The sequence below is a fragment of the Mobula hypostoma genome, chromosome 29, assembly GCF_963921235.1.
Source record: "Mobula hypostoma chromosome 29, sMobHyp1.1, whole genome shotgun sequence".
In the NCBI taxonomy this organism is placed as follows: Eukaryota; Metazoa; Chordata; class Chondrichthyes; order Myliobatiformes; family Myliobatidae; genus Mobula; species Mobula hypostoma.
This window is the reverse complement of record NC_086125.1, coordinates 6,166,763-6,182,355: the sequence shown is the minus strand read 5'-3', so window position 1 is coordinate 6,182,355 and position 15,593 is coordinate 6,166,763. Positions and strand designations below refer to the sequence as shown.

At 43.2% G+C, this 15,593-nt stretch overlaps 1 protein-coding gene across 1 annotated transcript in view; it reads right to left on the bottom strand.

Moving 5' to 3' along the window:
* dnmt1 (DNA (cytosine-5-)-methyltransferase 1) overlaps positions 1-11,795 on the bottom strand; it is a 75,067-nt gene extending 63,272 nt beyond the window's left edge. The window contains exon 1 of the mRNA XM_063035879.1: positions 11,631-11,795. Within this exon, the coding sequence (XP_062891949.1) occupies positions 11,631-11,689 (59 nt within the window). The 5' untranslated portion in view covers positions 11,690-11,795. The remainder of the gene's footprint in view (positions 1-11,630) is intronic.
* Positions 11,796-15,593: the final 3,798 nt, after the last annotated feature.

The window sequence follows — 15,593 nt, the reverse complement described above, 5'->3', positions numbered from 1 at the left end:
GATGCAGTTGGTGAGTATGCTCTCAGTGGTACAGCGGTAAAAGTCGGTCAGTATCCTGGGACAGAGTTGAGCTTTCTTGATGCTCCACAGGAAATAAAGGCACCATGTTGATCAGGATGGAGGAGTTCAGGGACCAGGTGAGATCCTCAGAAATGTGGACACCAAGGAATTTGAAGCTTGATATACGCTCCTATACAGCTCCATTGATGTAGATGGGGACGTGAGTGTGGCTCCTAACATGCCTGAAGTCCACAATGATCTCCTTGGTCCTCTGGGTGTTAAGGGCCAGGCTGTTGTCGGCACACCACGCGGCCAGGTGCTGGACCTCATCCCTGTAGGCCGTCTCGTCATCCCCTCTGATCAGGCCGACCACTGTGGTGTCATCTGCAAACTTGATTATGGAGTTAGAACCATGTACAGGAACGCAGTCACAGGTGAAAGGAGAGTGCAGAAGAGGGCTCAGCACACAGACTTGAGGCACACCGGTGTTCAGGGCGAGAGTAGAGGAGGAGAGGTTGTCTAACTTAACTGACTGGGGTCTGTTCGTCAGAAAGTGGCAGTAACTGAAGCCTGGGATAATCCTTGCCATCGTCATCGTGGCTATCCCTCAAAGTCAAGGATGATAGTCTTCGTTCTGAAGTGGCCCACAGAGTGAAGACGCCTGTGTGTGTATTTGTTTAACGTGTACTTGATGTTGCACTCCAAGAAGCACACGATACTTCACATCTCAACCAACTGATTCCAATGGCATGGAAACCACGATGATTGGAGCTGATGGATTTGTTGCAGTCTTCATCCGCCTTCACAGCCGTTGAGTCTGAAGTAACTTTGTCCACCTGTTCCACCGTTGAGGTCTTGGTTGGATTGTTCTTTGTCAGGGACCTCACCCTCGACCTTATCACCATGGGTGACCCTACCAGGAGCATAGCTCCAGACGGCATTGCTCTCGGGATCACAGGACCACACAAGCTTCTCCACCACGACAAAGTGACAATCCACGGAGAATCCTTGCATACCATAGGGGAGCTGGTGTGGTAAAACTACAGACTGGTGAGTCTCACGTCAGTTGTGGGGAAATTGTTGGAGAAAATGCTTAGGGGCAGGACACGAGCATTTGGAAACACTTGGCCCAATTAGGGAGAGCCAGCATGGCTTTGTGTGGAGCAGACTGCGTCTTACAAACTTGATTGAGATCTTTGGACAAGGTGATGAGAGATGATGAGGGCAGGGCAATGGATGTAGTCTACGTGAATTTTAGTAAGGTGTTTGACAAAGTCCCTTATCCAGAAGATTAAGATGTATGAGATGTGAGGCAAATTGGCTATTTGGATTCAGAATTGGCTTCTGCATAGAAGACAGAGAGCAGTGGTTGAAGGGCCTTAAATGAGTTAGAGGCCTGCTATTAGTGTGTTCCACAGGGATCTGGTATTTGTGATGTATATAAATGACCTGGATGAAAATGCAGATGGGTGGGTTAGTAAATTTGCAGATGATACCAAGACTGGTGGAGATGTGGATTGTGTAGAAGACTGGCAAAGAATACAGCATGATATAAATCAGTTACAGATAGACAGAAATGGCAGATGGAGTTTAGCCCAGATAAATGTGAGATGTTACAACATGGTAGATCAAATGCAAGGAGACAGTACACTGTACTTAACAGTGTTGCTGAGCAGAGATCTTGGGATCCAAGTTCATAACTCATTGAAAGTGGCTACACAGGTTGATAAGGTGTTTAAAAATGTTAATGGAATGCTTGCTTTTATTGGTCAAGACATTGAGTTCAAAAGTCAAGAGGTTATGTTGCAACTTTATAAAACTCTGGTTAGGCCACATCTGGAGTATTACGTACAATTCCAGTCGTCCCACTATAGGAAAGTTGTTGAGGCTTACGAAAGAGTACAGAAGAGGTTTATCAGGTTGCTGCCTGGATTAGAGAAGCTGGATAAACTTGGGTTGCTTTCTCTGGAGTGCCAGAGGCTGACAGGAGATCTGATAGAGGTTTACAAGATTATGAGAGGCATACATATAACACACACAGAGTATGTTTCCCAGGGTTGAAGTGTCTAATACCAGAGGGTGAGAGGAGGGAGGTTCAAAAGGATGTGAGGGGCAATTTTTTTTATTTAAACGCAGAGGTAAATGCCTGGAATGCACTGCCCAGTATGGTGTTAGAGGCAAACACATTAGAGGCTTTTAAGAGACGTTTGGATAGGCACATGGCATATACTTTTTTTAAGTATATAAAGGGGAAAAGAGGATCAAGGGTAGATATAGGACCAATACAAAATGATGCTGGAGAATTGTAATGAGAGTTGCAGAGATGACAGAGGAACTGAATGTGTACTTTCCATCAGTCTTCACAGTGGAAGATGTCTGCAGTATACCGGACATTCAAGAATGCCAGGGAAGTGAGGTTTGTGTAGTGAAAATTACGACTGAGAAGGTGCTCAGGAAGCTTAATGGTCTGAGGGTGGATAAATCTCCTGGACCTGATGGAATGCACCCTCAGGTTCTGAAGGAAGTAGCGGGAGAGACTGCGGAGACGTTAACGATGATCCTTCAAGAATTGATAGATTCTGGCATTGTACCAGATGACTGGAAAATTGCAATGTTACTCCGCTATTTAAGAAGGGTGGGAGGCAGCAGAAAGGAAACTACAGACCTGTTGGCCTGACATCAGTAGTTGGGAAGTTGCTGGAACCGATTAGGGATGAGATTATGGAATACCCGGAGGCACATGACAAGATAGGCCAAAAGCCAGCACGGTTTCCTGAAAGGAAGATCCTGTCTGACAAACCTACTGCAATTCTTTGAGGTAATTACATGCAGGGTAGACAAAGGAGATGCAGTATATGTGCTGTACTTGAATTTTCAGAAGACATCGGACATGGTGCCGCACATGAGGCTGCTTAGCAAGGTAAGAGCCCATGAAATTACAGGGAAGTTACTAGCGTGGGTGGAGCATTGGCTGGTCGTCAGAAAACAGAGTAGGAATAAAGGGATCCTATTCTGGCTGGCTGCCAGCTATCAGTGAGTTTCACAGGGGTCGGTGTTGGGACCGCTGCTTTTTATGATTTATGTCAACGATTTGGACTACGGTATTTAGGGATTTGTGGCTAAATTTGCCGATGATACAAAGATAGGTGGAGGAGCAGGTAGCGCTGAGAAAACAGACAGCCTGCATGGAGACCTAGACAGCTTAGAGGAATGGGCAAAGAAGTGGCAAATGAACTACCATGTTGGAAAGTGTATGGTCATGCACTTTGATGGAAGAAATAAACGAGCAGACTATTATTTAGATGAGGAGAGATTTCAAAATGCAGAGATGCAAAGGGACTTGGGAGTCCTTGTGCACGATACTCTAGAAGGTTAACATCCAGGTGAGTCAGTTGTGAAGAAAGCAAATGCAATGTTGGCATTCAGTTCTAGAGGTATAGAACACAAGAACTGGGATGTGATGTTGAGGCTCTGTAAGGCACTCGTGAGACCTCACTTGGAGTATTGTGTGCAGTTTTGAGCTCCTTATTTTAGAAGGGATATACTGACATTGGAGAGAGTTCAAAGATTCACGAGAATGTTTCCAGGAATGAGAGGGTTACCGTATGAGGAACTTCGGCAGCTCTTGGGCTGTATTCCCTGGAGTTCAGGCGAATGAGGGGGGGATCTCATAGAAACATTCCAAATGTTAAAAGGCCTGAACAGATTAGATATGGCAAAATAATTTCCCATGATAGGAGATTCTAGGACAAGAGGGCACGACTTCAAGATTGAAGGACGTCCGCTTAGAACTGAAATGTGGAGAAATTACTTTAGTCAGAGGGTAGTAAATCTGTGGAATTTGTTGCCACGAGCGGCTGTGGAGGCCAAGTCATTGGGTGTATTTAAGGCAGAAATAGATAGGTTCTTGATTAGCCAGGGCATCAAACGGTATGGGGTGAAAGCAGGGGAGTGGGGATGACTGGATGAAGTGGACCAGCCCATGATTGAATGGTGGAGCAGACTCAATGGGTCGAATGGCCTACTTCTGCTCCTAAATCTTATGGTCCTGTGGAAGTAAGGAAGATGGCGGGATAAGGCTATGGTGTAGGTAGGAGGGACTAGTGTTTGGGTGTTTTTGATTTGCTTTTTTAGATGGTTCACCAAAACACTATGGTCTGAATAACCTTTTCCTGTGCTATACTGTTCCATATTCTATGTGAAGACACCACTCAGCCTGCATTGGAGCTCTCCAAAATACATATATGAATGTATAACCAAACTGAAGGTAATACTGAACTGCTGCTTCAACTGAAACAAGTATTTGGAAACCTAGTTTGTGGGAAGGATGGAAGCAAGAGGACAGATGATGCATTTCCTGAGGTTTCACTGGAAGCTTTCGTGGGAAGAGGTAGGTGTTGACGTGGATGTGAAAATGAACAGGAAGCACCATTGTAAATGCCACTTTGCTGGATCAAATAACGACAGCACAGAAAGATCGTTACTTGTCTTTTCACTCGTTTATTTCTTCGCGCTCAGCCGGTGAGTGAACTTGGACCCGACATCAGGGAGAGACCCTTTCTCATCTCCCCGGCGGTTCTACAAGTTCACTGCCTGATGTCAGAATTGTCAGAAGTTATAAGGCCACCAATACAAAAGAACAATCAGTTTGATAACCATTCTGGTCAAGTCAATGGACTATTGATTCAGAGAACAATCAGTTTGATAACCATTCCGGCCAAGTCAATGGACTATTGATACAAAAGTACAATCAATTTGTTGGACACTCCAGCCACTTTAATTAAAGAAAAGAATGTCCTACCTGGTTTGCTGGAGCCACAACTTAATTACAAAGACAAGAACATCTGACAAATTTATGCTTGAATTAAGAAAGGAATGTTCTGTCTAATTTCCATCAGGTACTGCTTTTTGTCAAAATCAAAAGGTGTGAAAAGCCCAGAGACATCTATGTGGATCTGGGCGAACTTCAATCATCTTGCTCCAAAGGAAGCAGCTGTAGGACATTATTCAAACACACTGCAGTCAAAGACATAGTCAGTACTTAATCCATTGTTTACAAGGATCTGAGAATCCCCCATTCCCAAACTTTATCACAGTGAAATGCTTAAAGGTGAAAGGTGGAGAAGATGTGTCTGGTGGGATACAAGGTGAGAAAAGCGGGTACGATAGTGTCACAGTTAGCATGTTACTACCAACCTTATAGGTTAAGTTGCTCCCTCCACAACTGCTATATAGCCTGGTGAATATGTTGAACATTTAATGCCCATTTCCAGCACTTAAAAAAAACTTTAAGAACTCTGAAATGTTTTGCCATGATACAAGGAACAACAATACCAATATATATGCTGGTCTGAAAGTTAGCTGTCAAAGTGTGCTCATCCCACACTTTTCTCAACAGACAGCACTTACACAACAATGAAGCTCTCAGTCTGTGATTATGTGGGTTGTTCAGACTGGCAGTCGGAAAATCTTTAGTCTGCACCCAGCATGCAGAAGTAGAAGTTTGAATCAGACGGATTGGTGCCAGTATTTAAATCTGGCTAAATTCATTGGCTATGTGATATTTTTTGGTGCTTACATTATAACTTAATACTTTAATGTGTGAGCTGTGTTAAAGTGTTAAGTTATAAAGAAACAATAAAAAAACAAAATAAATCGAACAGTTGAGAAAATATTTTAGATCAGCTAGATACTCAACTTGTTCACAAGCAATGATGTGTTTAAGCTGGTTTTAACTTGTGCACTGGTTTTTCTGTGTCAAAACAGTGAGACATTTATTCAGTCTAATGCACGTCAGAAATATATCCTTTCGCTACATTTCTGTTTTTAGAAATAGATTCAGGGTGCAAACTTAGTGAAGCTAAATCCTGTGTTGAAACCACAAAAAGCAAACAATAGCGAACAAGAGAGAATAAACTGACTGACTACCATGTATTGGAATGAAAAAATAAACTTCCAGGATGATGGAATGTGCTAGAAAATGGGACTGTCTATAGCTTTTACATAGGCCCAGTGGATTAAATCATTTGCTACACAATATTAATTCAGATTTTATTTTTGAAAGGGGAAATCTTTCGAAATATTATCAATTGAATCAACAATTAAAGTCAGTAACGCACCTATAGATTTTGTGGGATATGTGCACCAGCTTTTGTTTCAGTTCCAGTTGGATCTCCTCCCTCAATACCCCCACCCCCAAGTAAGCACTTTATTACTCTTGTTACCCATTTCCTCCCTGCTGTAACCCTCACAGTCACCTCTCTGGATTGAGGGATAGACAGACTCAACTGTCTGGTCTTTGCTTCTGCTCATCCTGCCTCCTGCAGGAACTCCATTCATTCTCCCCGTTCTTCCATCTCCATTAAATTTGCAACACACAAAATGCTGGAGGAACTCAGCAGCCCAGGCAGCATCTATGGAAAAGAGCACAGTCGACATTTGGGGCCAAGACCCTTTGGCAAGACTGGATTTCCAGCATCTGCAGATTTTCTCTTGTTAGTAATTCCATTAAATTTGCTATGATGACTCGACTTTTCACACAGGAAACTGCAATGTCCTTCTTTCTCCTGAACCATGGCTATTGTTAACAGCACCTCACATTTCCCACTCCTCACACCCGCCTTGTACAAAGCTGCAGTAGAACTCCTGTCTTCACTCAACTCCACCTCCTTCACATTCAACAGGTCATCAGTCGCCATTTCCACCAAAAAAAAAAGTCTTACTTGCCTTCCTAAACATTCTAAAGGGACCGTACCCATTGAGAATCTGTGCTTTTCCATCCTCACCAACCACTGCCCTTCTTTTGGCAGTTTTCCATACACCCACCTTTTCTTCTGCTTTTTCCATCATCCAGGGACAATCCTTCCAAAAGCAGCATCAACTCATTTAATCTTTTTACTGTTTTCAGTGTTTGAAATGTGGTCTCTTATTGAGAAATCAAACACATATTGTGTGACTGCTTTGTGGAACATTCAGCCAGGCGGGGCCTGCCAGCAAGCTACATGCCAAGCTTTAGGACAGCAGCTCACCTTCGATTTTGGTTATTTGCAACCTACCATACCAGGTTATTTATCAAGTAGGGGCCATGGACAATTCTGATTTGATGGAGACAGATGTGAAAGCACAGAGGAACATCTGGAGAAATTTCTGAAATGCCAGTCCGCTGCCACTCTTACTGTGCGATCGAGAATCTTCCGAGGGAAGGCCTCAAAATCCTCGGCTTTGCTTGCTGCTGGCGACCGAGATTGAGGTCGAATCGTTCGGAGAGAGATGGCACTCGGTAGTCGGTGTCGGAGAGCTGACCGGAGGCTTGAAGTTTTCCGACGACTCAGATTCGGACTGTGGTCGGGCATGGCAGGGAGAGTTTTCTTCCTTCTCCCGTCTGCTTGAGACGTGGGACATTTGAGAGACTTTGAATTTTTTTACTGTGCCCATGGCCTGTTCTTCATCAAGTTATGGCATTGCTGCACTGTTGTAACTATATGTTATAATTATGTGGTTTTGTTAGTTTTTTCAGTCTTGGTCTGTCCTGTGTTTTGTGATATCACACCGGAGGAAATATTGTATCATTTCTTAATGCATGCATTACTAAATGACAATAAAAGAGGACTGCGTGTCTTCATAATCTAAAAAACTCTAGATAATTAATTTTGTGTTTTTGTACTGCTTAGTTTTCCCCCTTACCTATTAGCACCTGACCCACGAGGCATGTCCTACTTCTCTGCATATTGCAATGTTTATGTTCTTGCTCTCTGTCAACAATGCATAGCTTTTATCACCAGTCCTAAAACGTCCACACTGCCTGACTTGCTGGGTTCCCCCAGCACTTTGTGCCAGTTGCTCAAGATTTCCAGCTCCTGTGTTTATAATCTTTTATACGTTCCTTTCTTCAGATTCTCTCTGACGGCCCCCTTTCAGTTCACTGACTGAATGACTGTTTATATTTATCGCCATGGCAACTTGAGATGTGGTAAAGAATGGGTTAAATTTGTTCCTCTTTATACGCTAAAATGAGCAGTACAAAATGGAAGTTAAGGCAAAATGGTGCAAGTATATTTTGAGAAAGTAGTAAGGGAACCAGTCCACAGCCATGTTTTGAGAACTTAGTGCAAGTACCAGTCTACAGCCTTGAGGGCAGATAATGGTGAAAAACATGTTTGTCTGGATGAGTACTGGGGTAAATGTTAGAGATCTTGAAGGGTAATTGAATGGGCAATTTCTTTATGCAAATAGGAATCTTCTGAGGCTGGGAGGTATGAATTGGAGATAAGAGACAAGGAGAGTAAGAGATAGAGCATGAGAAAAAGAGCTGTTGGGCACCTGTGGATCCCTCTGGCAGTATATTGTGTGGAGTGGCTTAGTGATTGGCTGATGTGTTATTTTGTCTCCCTTACTACTTTATTAACCACTTTCTTTGAACTGGAACATCAACTCAATGTCTCTTTCCACTGATGTCTAACGTGCAGTGAAAGCTAGAATTTTCCTTTTATTTTGCATTTCCAGCATCTGCAGATCTTACATTACATTTTCAAAGCACCCTCATTATTTCACATGCCAATTTACTAATTAATTTCTGGGAAACATTTCCTAAAGCTCCATGTTGAGTTCACTACCAACACTTCATATATTGCTCCAGAATTACACACCTAATTCAAAATCCACGTGGTGCAATCACTTGTAAAAGACAATGATTTTGTGACATCCACATGCACAATATAGTTCCATCAACTTTAAGTCACTTGTCCAAATTCAATAAAAATTTAGAATAAATATTTAAATTCAGGGGTTTTACTTGCATTATAGTAGGAAAAAAAGAGAAACTTAAAACACATTCACTGCCCAAATTATTTTTGACCTGCTTACTAAACTTTCCACTGAAGAGTCTAACACAGTCAAATGAATACCTAATAGTATCAGAATACTACAACTTCCTCCTAACACTCACAATACAGCAGGCTGCCCGACCTGCTGAGTTCCTCCAGCGTATTGTGAGTGTTGCTTTAGCCCCAGCATCTGCAGAGTGTTTTGTGTTTACAACTTCATCGTAATTTGTACATTGATAAATTAACCTATCATTCCTCTGCTTGCTACTGGTCCATCAAAAGCTTGTGTTTTAAATTCACCCACTTTGTGTCCAGGTCACTCCATGCACTCCGCATCCTTTACCATTGTAAGCATTTCAGAATTGAACATTAATTCAACATTGGCCTTGGTCACATTCTGACACCACCAAATCTTTCGAACTCCCTGCCTAATTCTCTCCAGACTCACGGACAGCTTTTGTCCCACTGTTACATATTTATTTAGCAAAGTAGCCCTCCGAGTAGCAATTCCCCACCACCCCGATTTAACCCTAACCTAAGCACGGGACGATTTATAATGACCGGAATGTCTTTAGACTGTGGGAAGAAACTGGAACACCCATTCATTCCAAAGAGAGTACGTACAGAGACTCCTTACAGAGGACATGAGGATTGAACTCTGACACCCCAAGCTGTAAAAGCATCACGTTAACCACCACGCCACCATGGTGCTCAAATTATTAAACTCATGAACAGACTTCTCATACACTATAAAATCAACTCCTGATCTCCCTATTTACCTCATCATGGAGTTTGCACTTAATTCTATATTTTGCATTCTGACTTTTTTTTATGTACTTATGTATGGTGAGAGCTGACTGGATAGCACTCAAACAGAAGGTTACAAGGAGAAATTGGACAAACTGACTATTCTTTCTCTCCTTCCCATTCCCCCTTACCTCCCGCCCCCCCCCCAAGGAAAGGTGGTCGAATTGCGATCTTATAGTGGTTTATACAATTATGAGAGACAATTGGTATAATAGATAGTTAGTCTTTTACCCTCAGAGTGTAAGAATCTAAAACTCGAGGGGATAGCTCTAAGGTGAGACAGCAAAGATTCAAAGGTGATCTGAGGGACTTGTGCAGTGCGGCCAACCGAGGAATGGTAGCGGCAGGTAAAATGACAATGGTTGGACAGGTACATGAATAAGGTTTGGAGGTATGGGTGCAGGTGGGGGGTGGGAACAGGCAAGTGGGACTAGTATCGATAGGGATTGTGGTCGACACAAAAAGTGGAGGTGAAGGGCCTATTCCCATGCTGCATCTGTCAATTTGCAACTTTTGACATCATTTACGCCAGAAAAACAGAATTAATTTGCAGTTTCCTGTAGCATGGATCTTTGCAAGAGTTTTGTAATCAACTGTCATCAAGAATGCAAGATGGGAAAGCACATTGCACCAAAATGTAAAACTGACAGAAGAAACTGTATTCACAAACTTTGCAGTGCTGCACACCTTTAAAAATAAATCAAGGGAACAGATCTTTTTTTTTTAAAAAGAGGCAAATTTAATAGGCTGAACTGCATACATAGAGCAGTACAGTGCAAAAACAAGACCTTCAGCCCGACATGGATACGCCACTTATTTACGTCAATCTTGTTGCATTTCCTTCCACAAAATACATTAGTACACAGCACTTCTAATAGCACCTTGCACCATGTAACGACATGCTGAAAATTATTCACAGCCAGTAAATGTAGTTCTAAAGTGTGGTCACAGTTACCATGTAGGAAAGTAAAAGTGATGCTGTTGAGATATCTATACACAATCTTCCCTTTAACATTAAATGAGGTGAAAATGGGCCTCGGGGCCATTTCTTACAAAGTAAGGCCAAGTTTCTTTGACATACTGCATACCCAAGCAAGCAGATGGATCATTTTAAACATCTCATTCAACAGGAAACTCAATATCACTGCAACAAATAATCTGCTGGAGAAAGTGAGGGAAAGGAATTTGACATTTCAGGTCAAACCCCTGCATCAGCACAGATGCCACAACCTGCTCAGGTCCCCCGCATTCAGTATCTACATTCCCATGTCCTCGATGTCACGGATCTGCACAGGAGTTAGTATGGATTTCTGCCTTGTCTCCACAGTGGGATTTGAACTTATCTGAGTCATTCGTAAGTGTGACCCTCTGCAAAACCAAAATCCACCCTGGATATTTTAATCATTCACTTTCTTGTGTGAGGAATCAATAACCCGTGCCTGGGTGGCTCTCCCTCTGACTTTTAATTCAAAAGGCTCCCAATCTAAAAACAAAATTCACCCTGCACCCTAGAGAAAGTACAACACTCCCTCAAGTTTAAACCTCTGCACCTTGGGGCAAGAAGCCACACAGCCCCAGTAAAGGGGGGAGGGAGGGAGGGAGAGAGGAAAGGCCATTTCGACCCAGCAAACTATGGGCTCTTGCTGTGTACCAATTGGGAAAATGCGGGCTGCGGTTGCGAGCCCAGACATCCTTTGGCTTTGTGGTGGAGGGGCCGGGGAAGGCGCCACAGCAACACAACTACCCTTCCCTCTCCAACCCCCGCCCCCTCCCGAATTTGGCGCCAAAACGCTTCAGATCCATTGGGCTGGTAAATAAAGCGCCTGGTCTGTTATTAGTAACATAAACATGCCATAAATAGAGGGCAGGGGTGTCGATAAGCATCGGGCGGAGGGGGGGAGAAGAGTTTAACCCTCAGATCGGCAGCCGTGGCAACGGGCACGGTTAAAAAAAACCGGCGGGAGGCCTCAGGCCCCGGGGACTCCATCAGCTAGAACTCACCGCTTCTTGACGTCGTCGGGCAGGGGGCAGGAAGAGGATTTCCGGGTCCTGCCGGGCATGGTGGCGGTGGCGGTGGCGGTGTCGGTAGGGGGCCGGGGTGGTGCGGGGAGAAACCGCCGACACCCGCCGCTGGGCACAAACCGACCGGCAGGCAGGCAGGCGCGAGCGAGCGGGCGAGCGCGCGGGTTTGGCGCGCGAGCTCGGCCCCGGCACCAAGGCGGCCGCACGGAGGGGTGTGACAGACAACCGACAGCCTCTAAACTGTACCAATCCTCATCGACAATCAGAGCGCTCTGTCTTACAACATCGCTTTATATTATACTACACAAAGAACACGAAAGATTATCTTAGTTTATGTCAAAATTGCAACCGTTTACAAATCTATTTCTTCTGCGCCCCCTCACTGTTCCGATTTAGTACATTCCGGACTATTAATTGGCAGACCCGCAAGTTAACGAAGGGGGGGAGAGGTTTACACTAATCGACAATGTTCACTAATCTATTCGTTTTATCGTTGGGAATATAATTAGTTATTTTATAAAATTCATATTAATATTAAATTTATTGGGAAAACCACAAGGGTTATAGCATAATACTTGACGGTTGGTGTTGTTGTTTGAGAGTTCCCCTTTTAAGAAATGGATTCGCTCACACAAAAGATGAATGGGACAGAAGAGGGAACGACCATGTTGTGGTGTAGAGGGGTTCATAATGTTAATATTTGTGTTAACTAGGCTGAAATCTTCCGGACCATGCAGTCTTTAATATAATTAAAATTAATTTAACCAAATATTGTTCTTGTTTGAACCAACCTGCCTTATTCCGCTTTATATGTTAATTTCGATGTCGTACTTCAGCAATTCTCCCTCCATGGCATTTGAACAAATCCACAAATTGGGAGCCACCCTGGTCTTCCAATGACGTCATACGGGGAAACCGAAAATCCCTCTGTCGTTGCAGCAAGTGTCACAATTGGTATATGTTGTTTAAGCTTACAAAAATAATTCATTTCATTGCAACTGTTTTGTTTTTGTTTTGCATCCTTCCTCTCCTCGTGCATAATGGATCGTTCACGGACACATTCTTACTGCTTTGAATATCTCAGCCGCTGAGGAAAACAAATAGGAGTACTCTAAAGAGGTTGACTGTTTTTCTTCTCTGCAAGGTTTGTTACAATGTGAAATGCACCTGCAGGAAAATCAGTAGCAACCGAGTGCGTGCTGTTAAAACGAGTTCGTTAAATATAAAAAAATGTAAACAGAAAGTGGTGCTTCTTTTTAAAAGTAAAAGGTATCAGGAAAGTGTCAGACATGGGTCACTGGATAGACGTAGTTATAAAGTAATTATTGTGGAGCGGAAATTTGCTCATGGGTGGTTTCTCTTGTGTGGGTCTAGTGACTGTAAAAGCCATGCTCCGCGGCGGGGGTATTGATGATGCTTGGCACCGAGCTCCCAAAACAGACCCGAGTGTGAACACAAACACGAGAAAATCTGCAGATGCTGGAAATTTGAGCAACACATGCAACTTAGTGAAGGGACTTAGCAGGCCAAGAACGATCTATGGAAAAGAATAGACAGTCGACGTTTTGGGCTGAGACCCTTCATCTGGGCCGAAAAGTCGACAGTTTATTCCTTTCCATAGATGCTGCATGACCTGCTGAGTTCCTCCAGTATGTTGTGTGTGTTGCTATTCGAGTGTGAATTCTGTTGCAGGAAAAAATACCTGGTGGGCAGAAGAAATAATTCAAGTATGGGCTAGAAAAAATCGCAGCATCTTCTGATTCCTCACAATACCCCGTCCGTGACGGCACTGAAAACATCGAGTTTGGAAGAACAAAAGCCCCACGTAAACAGCAAGAGTGTAAGACCTCATGAACAATCAATTTGACTGTCCCGTCTGCCCTCTCCTGGCCCATCCGTCGAAGAACCTGAGGTTCCTTCGTTAGCTTCATTAGACACCCCAGAACTGGAGTGGAAGAAAAATCATCCTGCGTACTTCTGAGAAAAATGTAGTTATTATTTTTCCAGTACAACTTATTTCTTGCACGACGTTAATTCACTTGCTGGATTCCTGCAATTACGATATTGCAGGAAACATTGAGACGTGTCAAAAATTGTAACCACACGTTAAACTTTGAAAACTAGAAGGTATTTGACTATGAACAGCACAACCATTGTCCATTCTGACCGTGTAGAAACTTTAGCAGGAAATGTACTCAATTGCTTTCCCTTGATGAAATCTCTGTTATGCTTTGTGTGAACAATATTCCACCCAGCTACACTCTTTATAATTATTGAAACGAGATTTTCAAGAATGTTGTGGAATAATAGCAGAAGGGTTATTTAAAGACCTGGACCAATGGAGTGGCGACATGCATTCAGATTCCCAGTAGGGACACTCCTAACTCCCACGGGGCAGAAGATACAAAAGCCTAAAACCATGTACCACCAGGCTCAAGGACTGATTTTAGCCCATTGTTATAAGATTATTGAATGGTCTGAAGTCGGAAGATGGACTTTTAAAAATGTTATTTATTGCGATAACAGTGCTGAATAAGTCCTTCGAGGCATGCCGCCCCGCAATCCCCCAGTTTGATCTGAGCCTAATTACGGGACAATTCACAACGACCTAGCAATCAATACATCTTTGGACTATGGGAGGAAACCGGAGCACCTGGAAGAAACCCACGCAGTCACGGGGAGAACGTACAAACTCCTTACAGGCAGCAGCAGGAGTTGAACCCAGGCCAATTGTACTGTGTAGTGTTGTGCTAACCACAATGCTACCATTTAACCTCAGAATCCACCTCATGATCTTGCATCGTATTGTCTATCTGCATTGCACTTCCTGTGTACTTGTTAATTTTTTTTTGCATTCTGCTACTGCTTTATCTTACACTACCTCAATGCACAGTGTAATGATTTGACCTGTATGAACAGCATACTGATTTTCACTGAACCTTGGTACATGTGACAATAACAAAGCAACTCCAGGTTTTGTTATTTGCATAAGTACCTGCATTCATTGCACCATCAAGTCAGCAGCATTCAGAAAGAAAAACTATTAGAAGTAAATTATATACAATTGCACATTAAAATATTTTAGAACAAAGTTCATTTTAGTGCAAAGTGACCAAAGAGGTCATAGCGGTGATTAGTGTTGTGCAGGCTGGTTCAAGAACTGAATGCTTGAAGGGAATTAACTGTTCCTAGTGAAGTATTCGGATGAGTAAAATAACAATTCAAAATGAGAATGGTGGGTATCACCGGCCACAGCTGGGAGAATTCTATTTCTGGGAAAGAATCGACAATCACTCCTTGTTACCTGTAACTCTCCAAGACCCAGCTACAGTAAGTCTTACCATGGATAAGCCTTCAATATGCTGATGAGCTGTAACCACCAGGAAGCATCAGTACTGCACACATATTTGCTGTGAAATTCTGTGAGCTTTGATTCATTTCCATTGCTTGAAAATTGATTCATTTATTTGTTTAAGAAAAACAACATTGGTGCCTCTTACTCCAGTGATCTGGGTTGCTCTTGACTTTGGGTGCTGTCTGCATGGAGTTTACAGGTTCCTTGTCTGGTTCTCCTACATTCTCTGGTTGTTTTTTCATTGAGAATGGCCCGTCCAGCACTTCGAACCATGCCACCCAGCAAACCCCAATTTATTCCGAGTCTAATCACGGGACAATTTACAATGACCAATTGACCTACCAATCGATATGTCTTTGGACTGTGGGAGGAAACTGGAGCACCTGGAGGAGACACGTGGTCACAAGGAGAATGTACAAGAGGCAGTGGGAATTGAACCTGGGTCACCTGTAATGTAAAGCATTGTGCTAACTACAACACTACCTGCCACCTCACATCTCCTAAGGATATGGTTAATATGAGAGGAGATAATTTGAAAGTGATTGAAGGAAAGCATAGAGGACTGACAGAGGTAGCTTCCCCCCCCC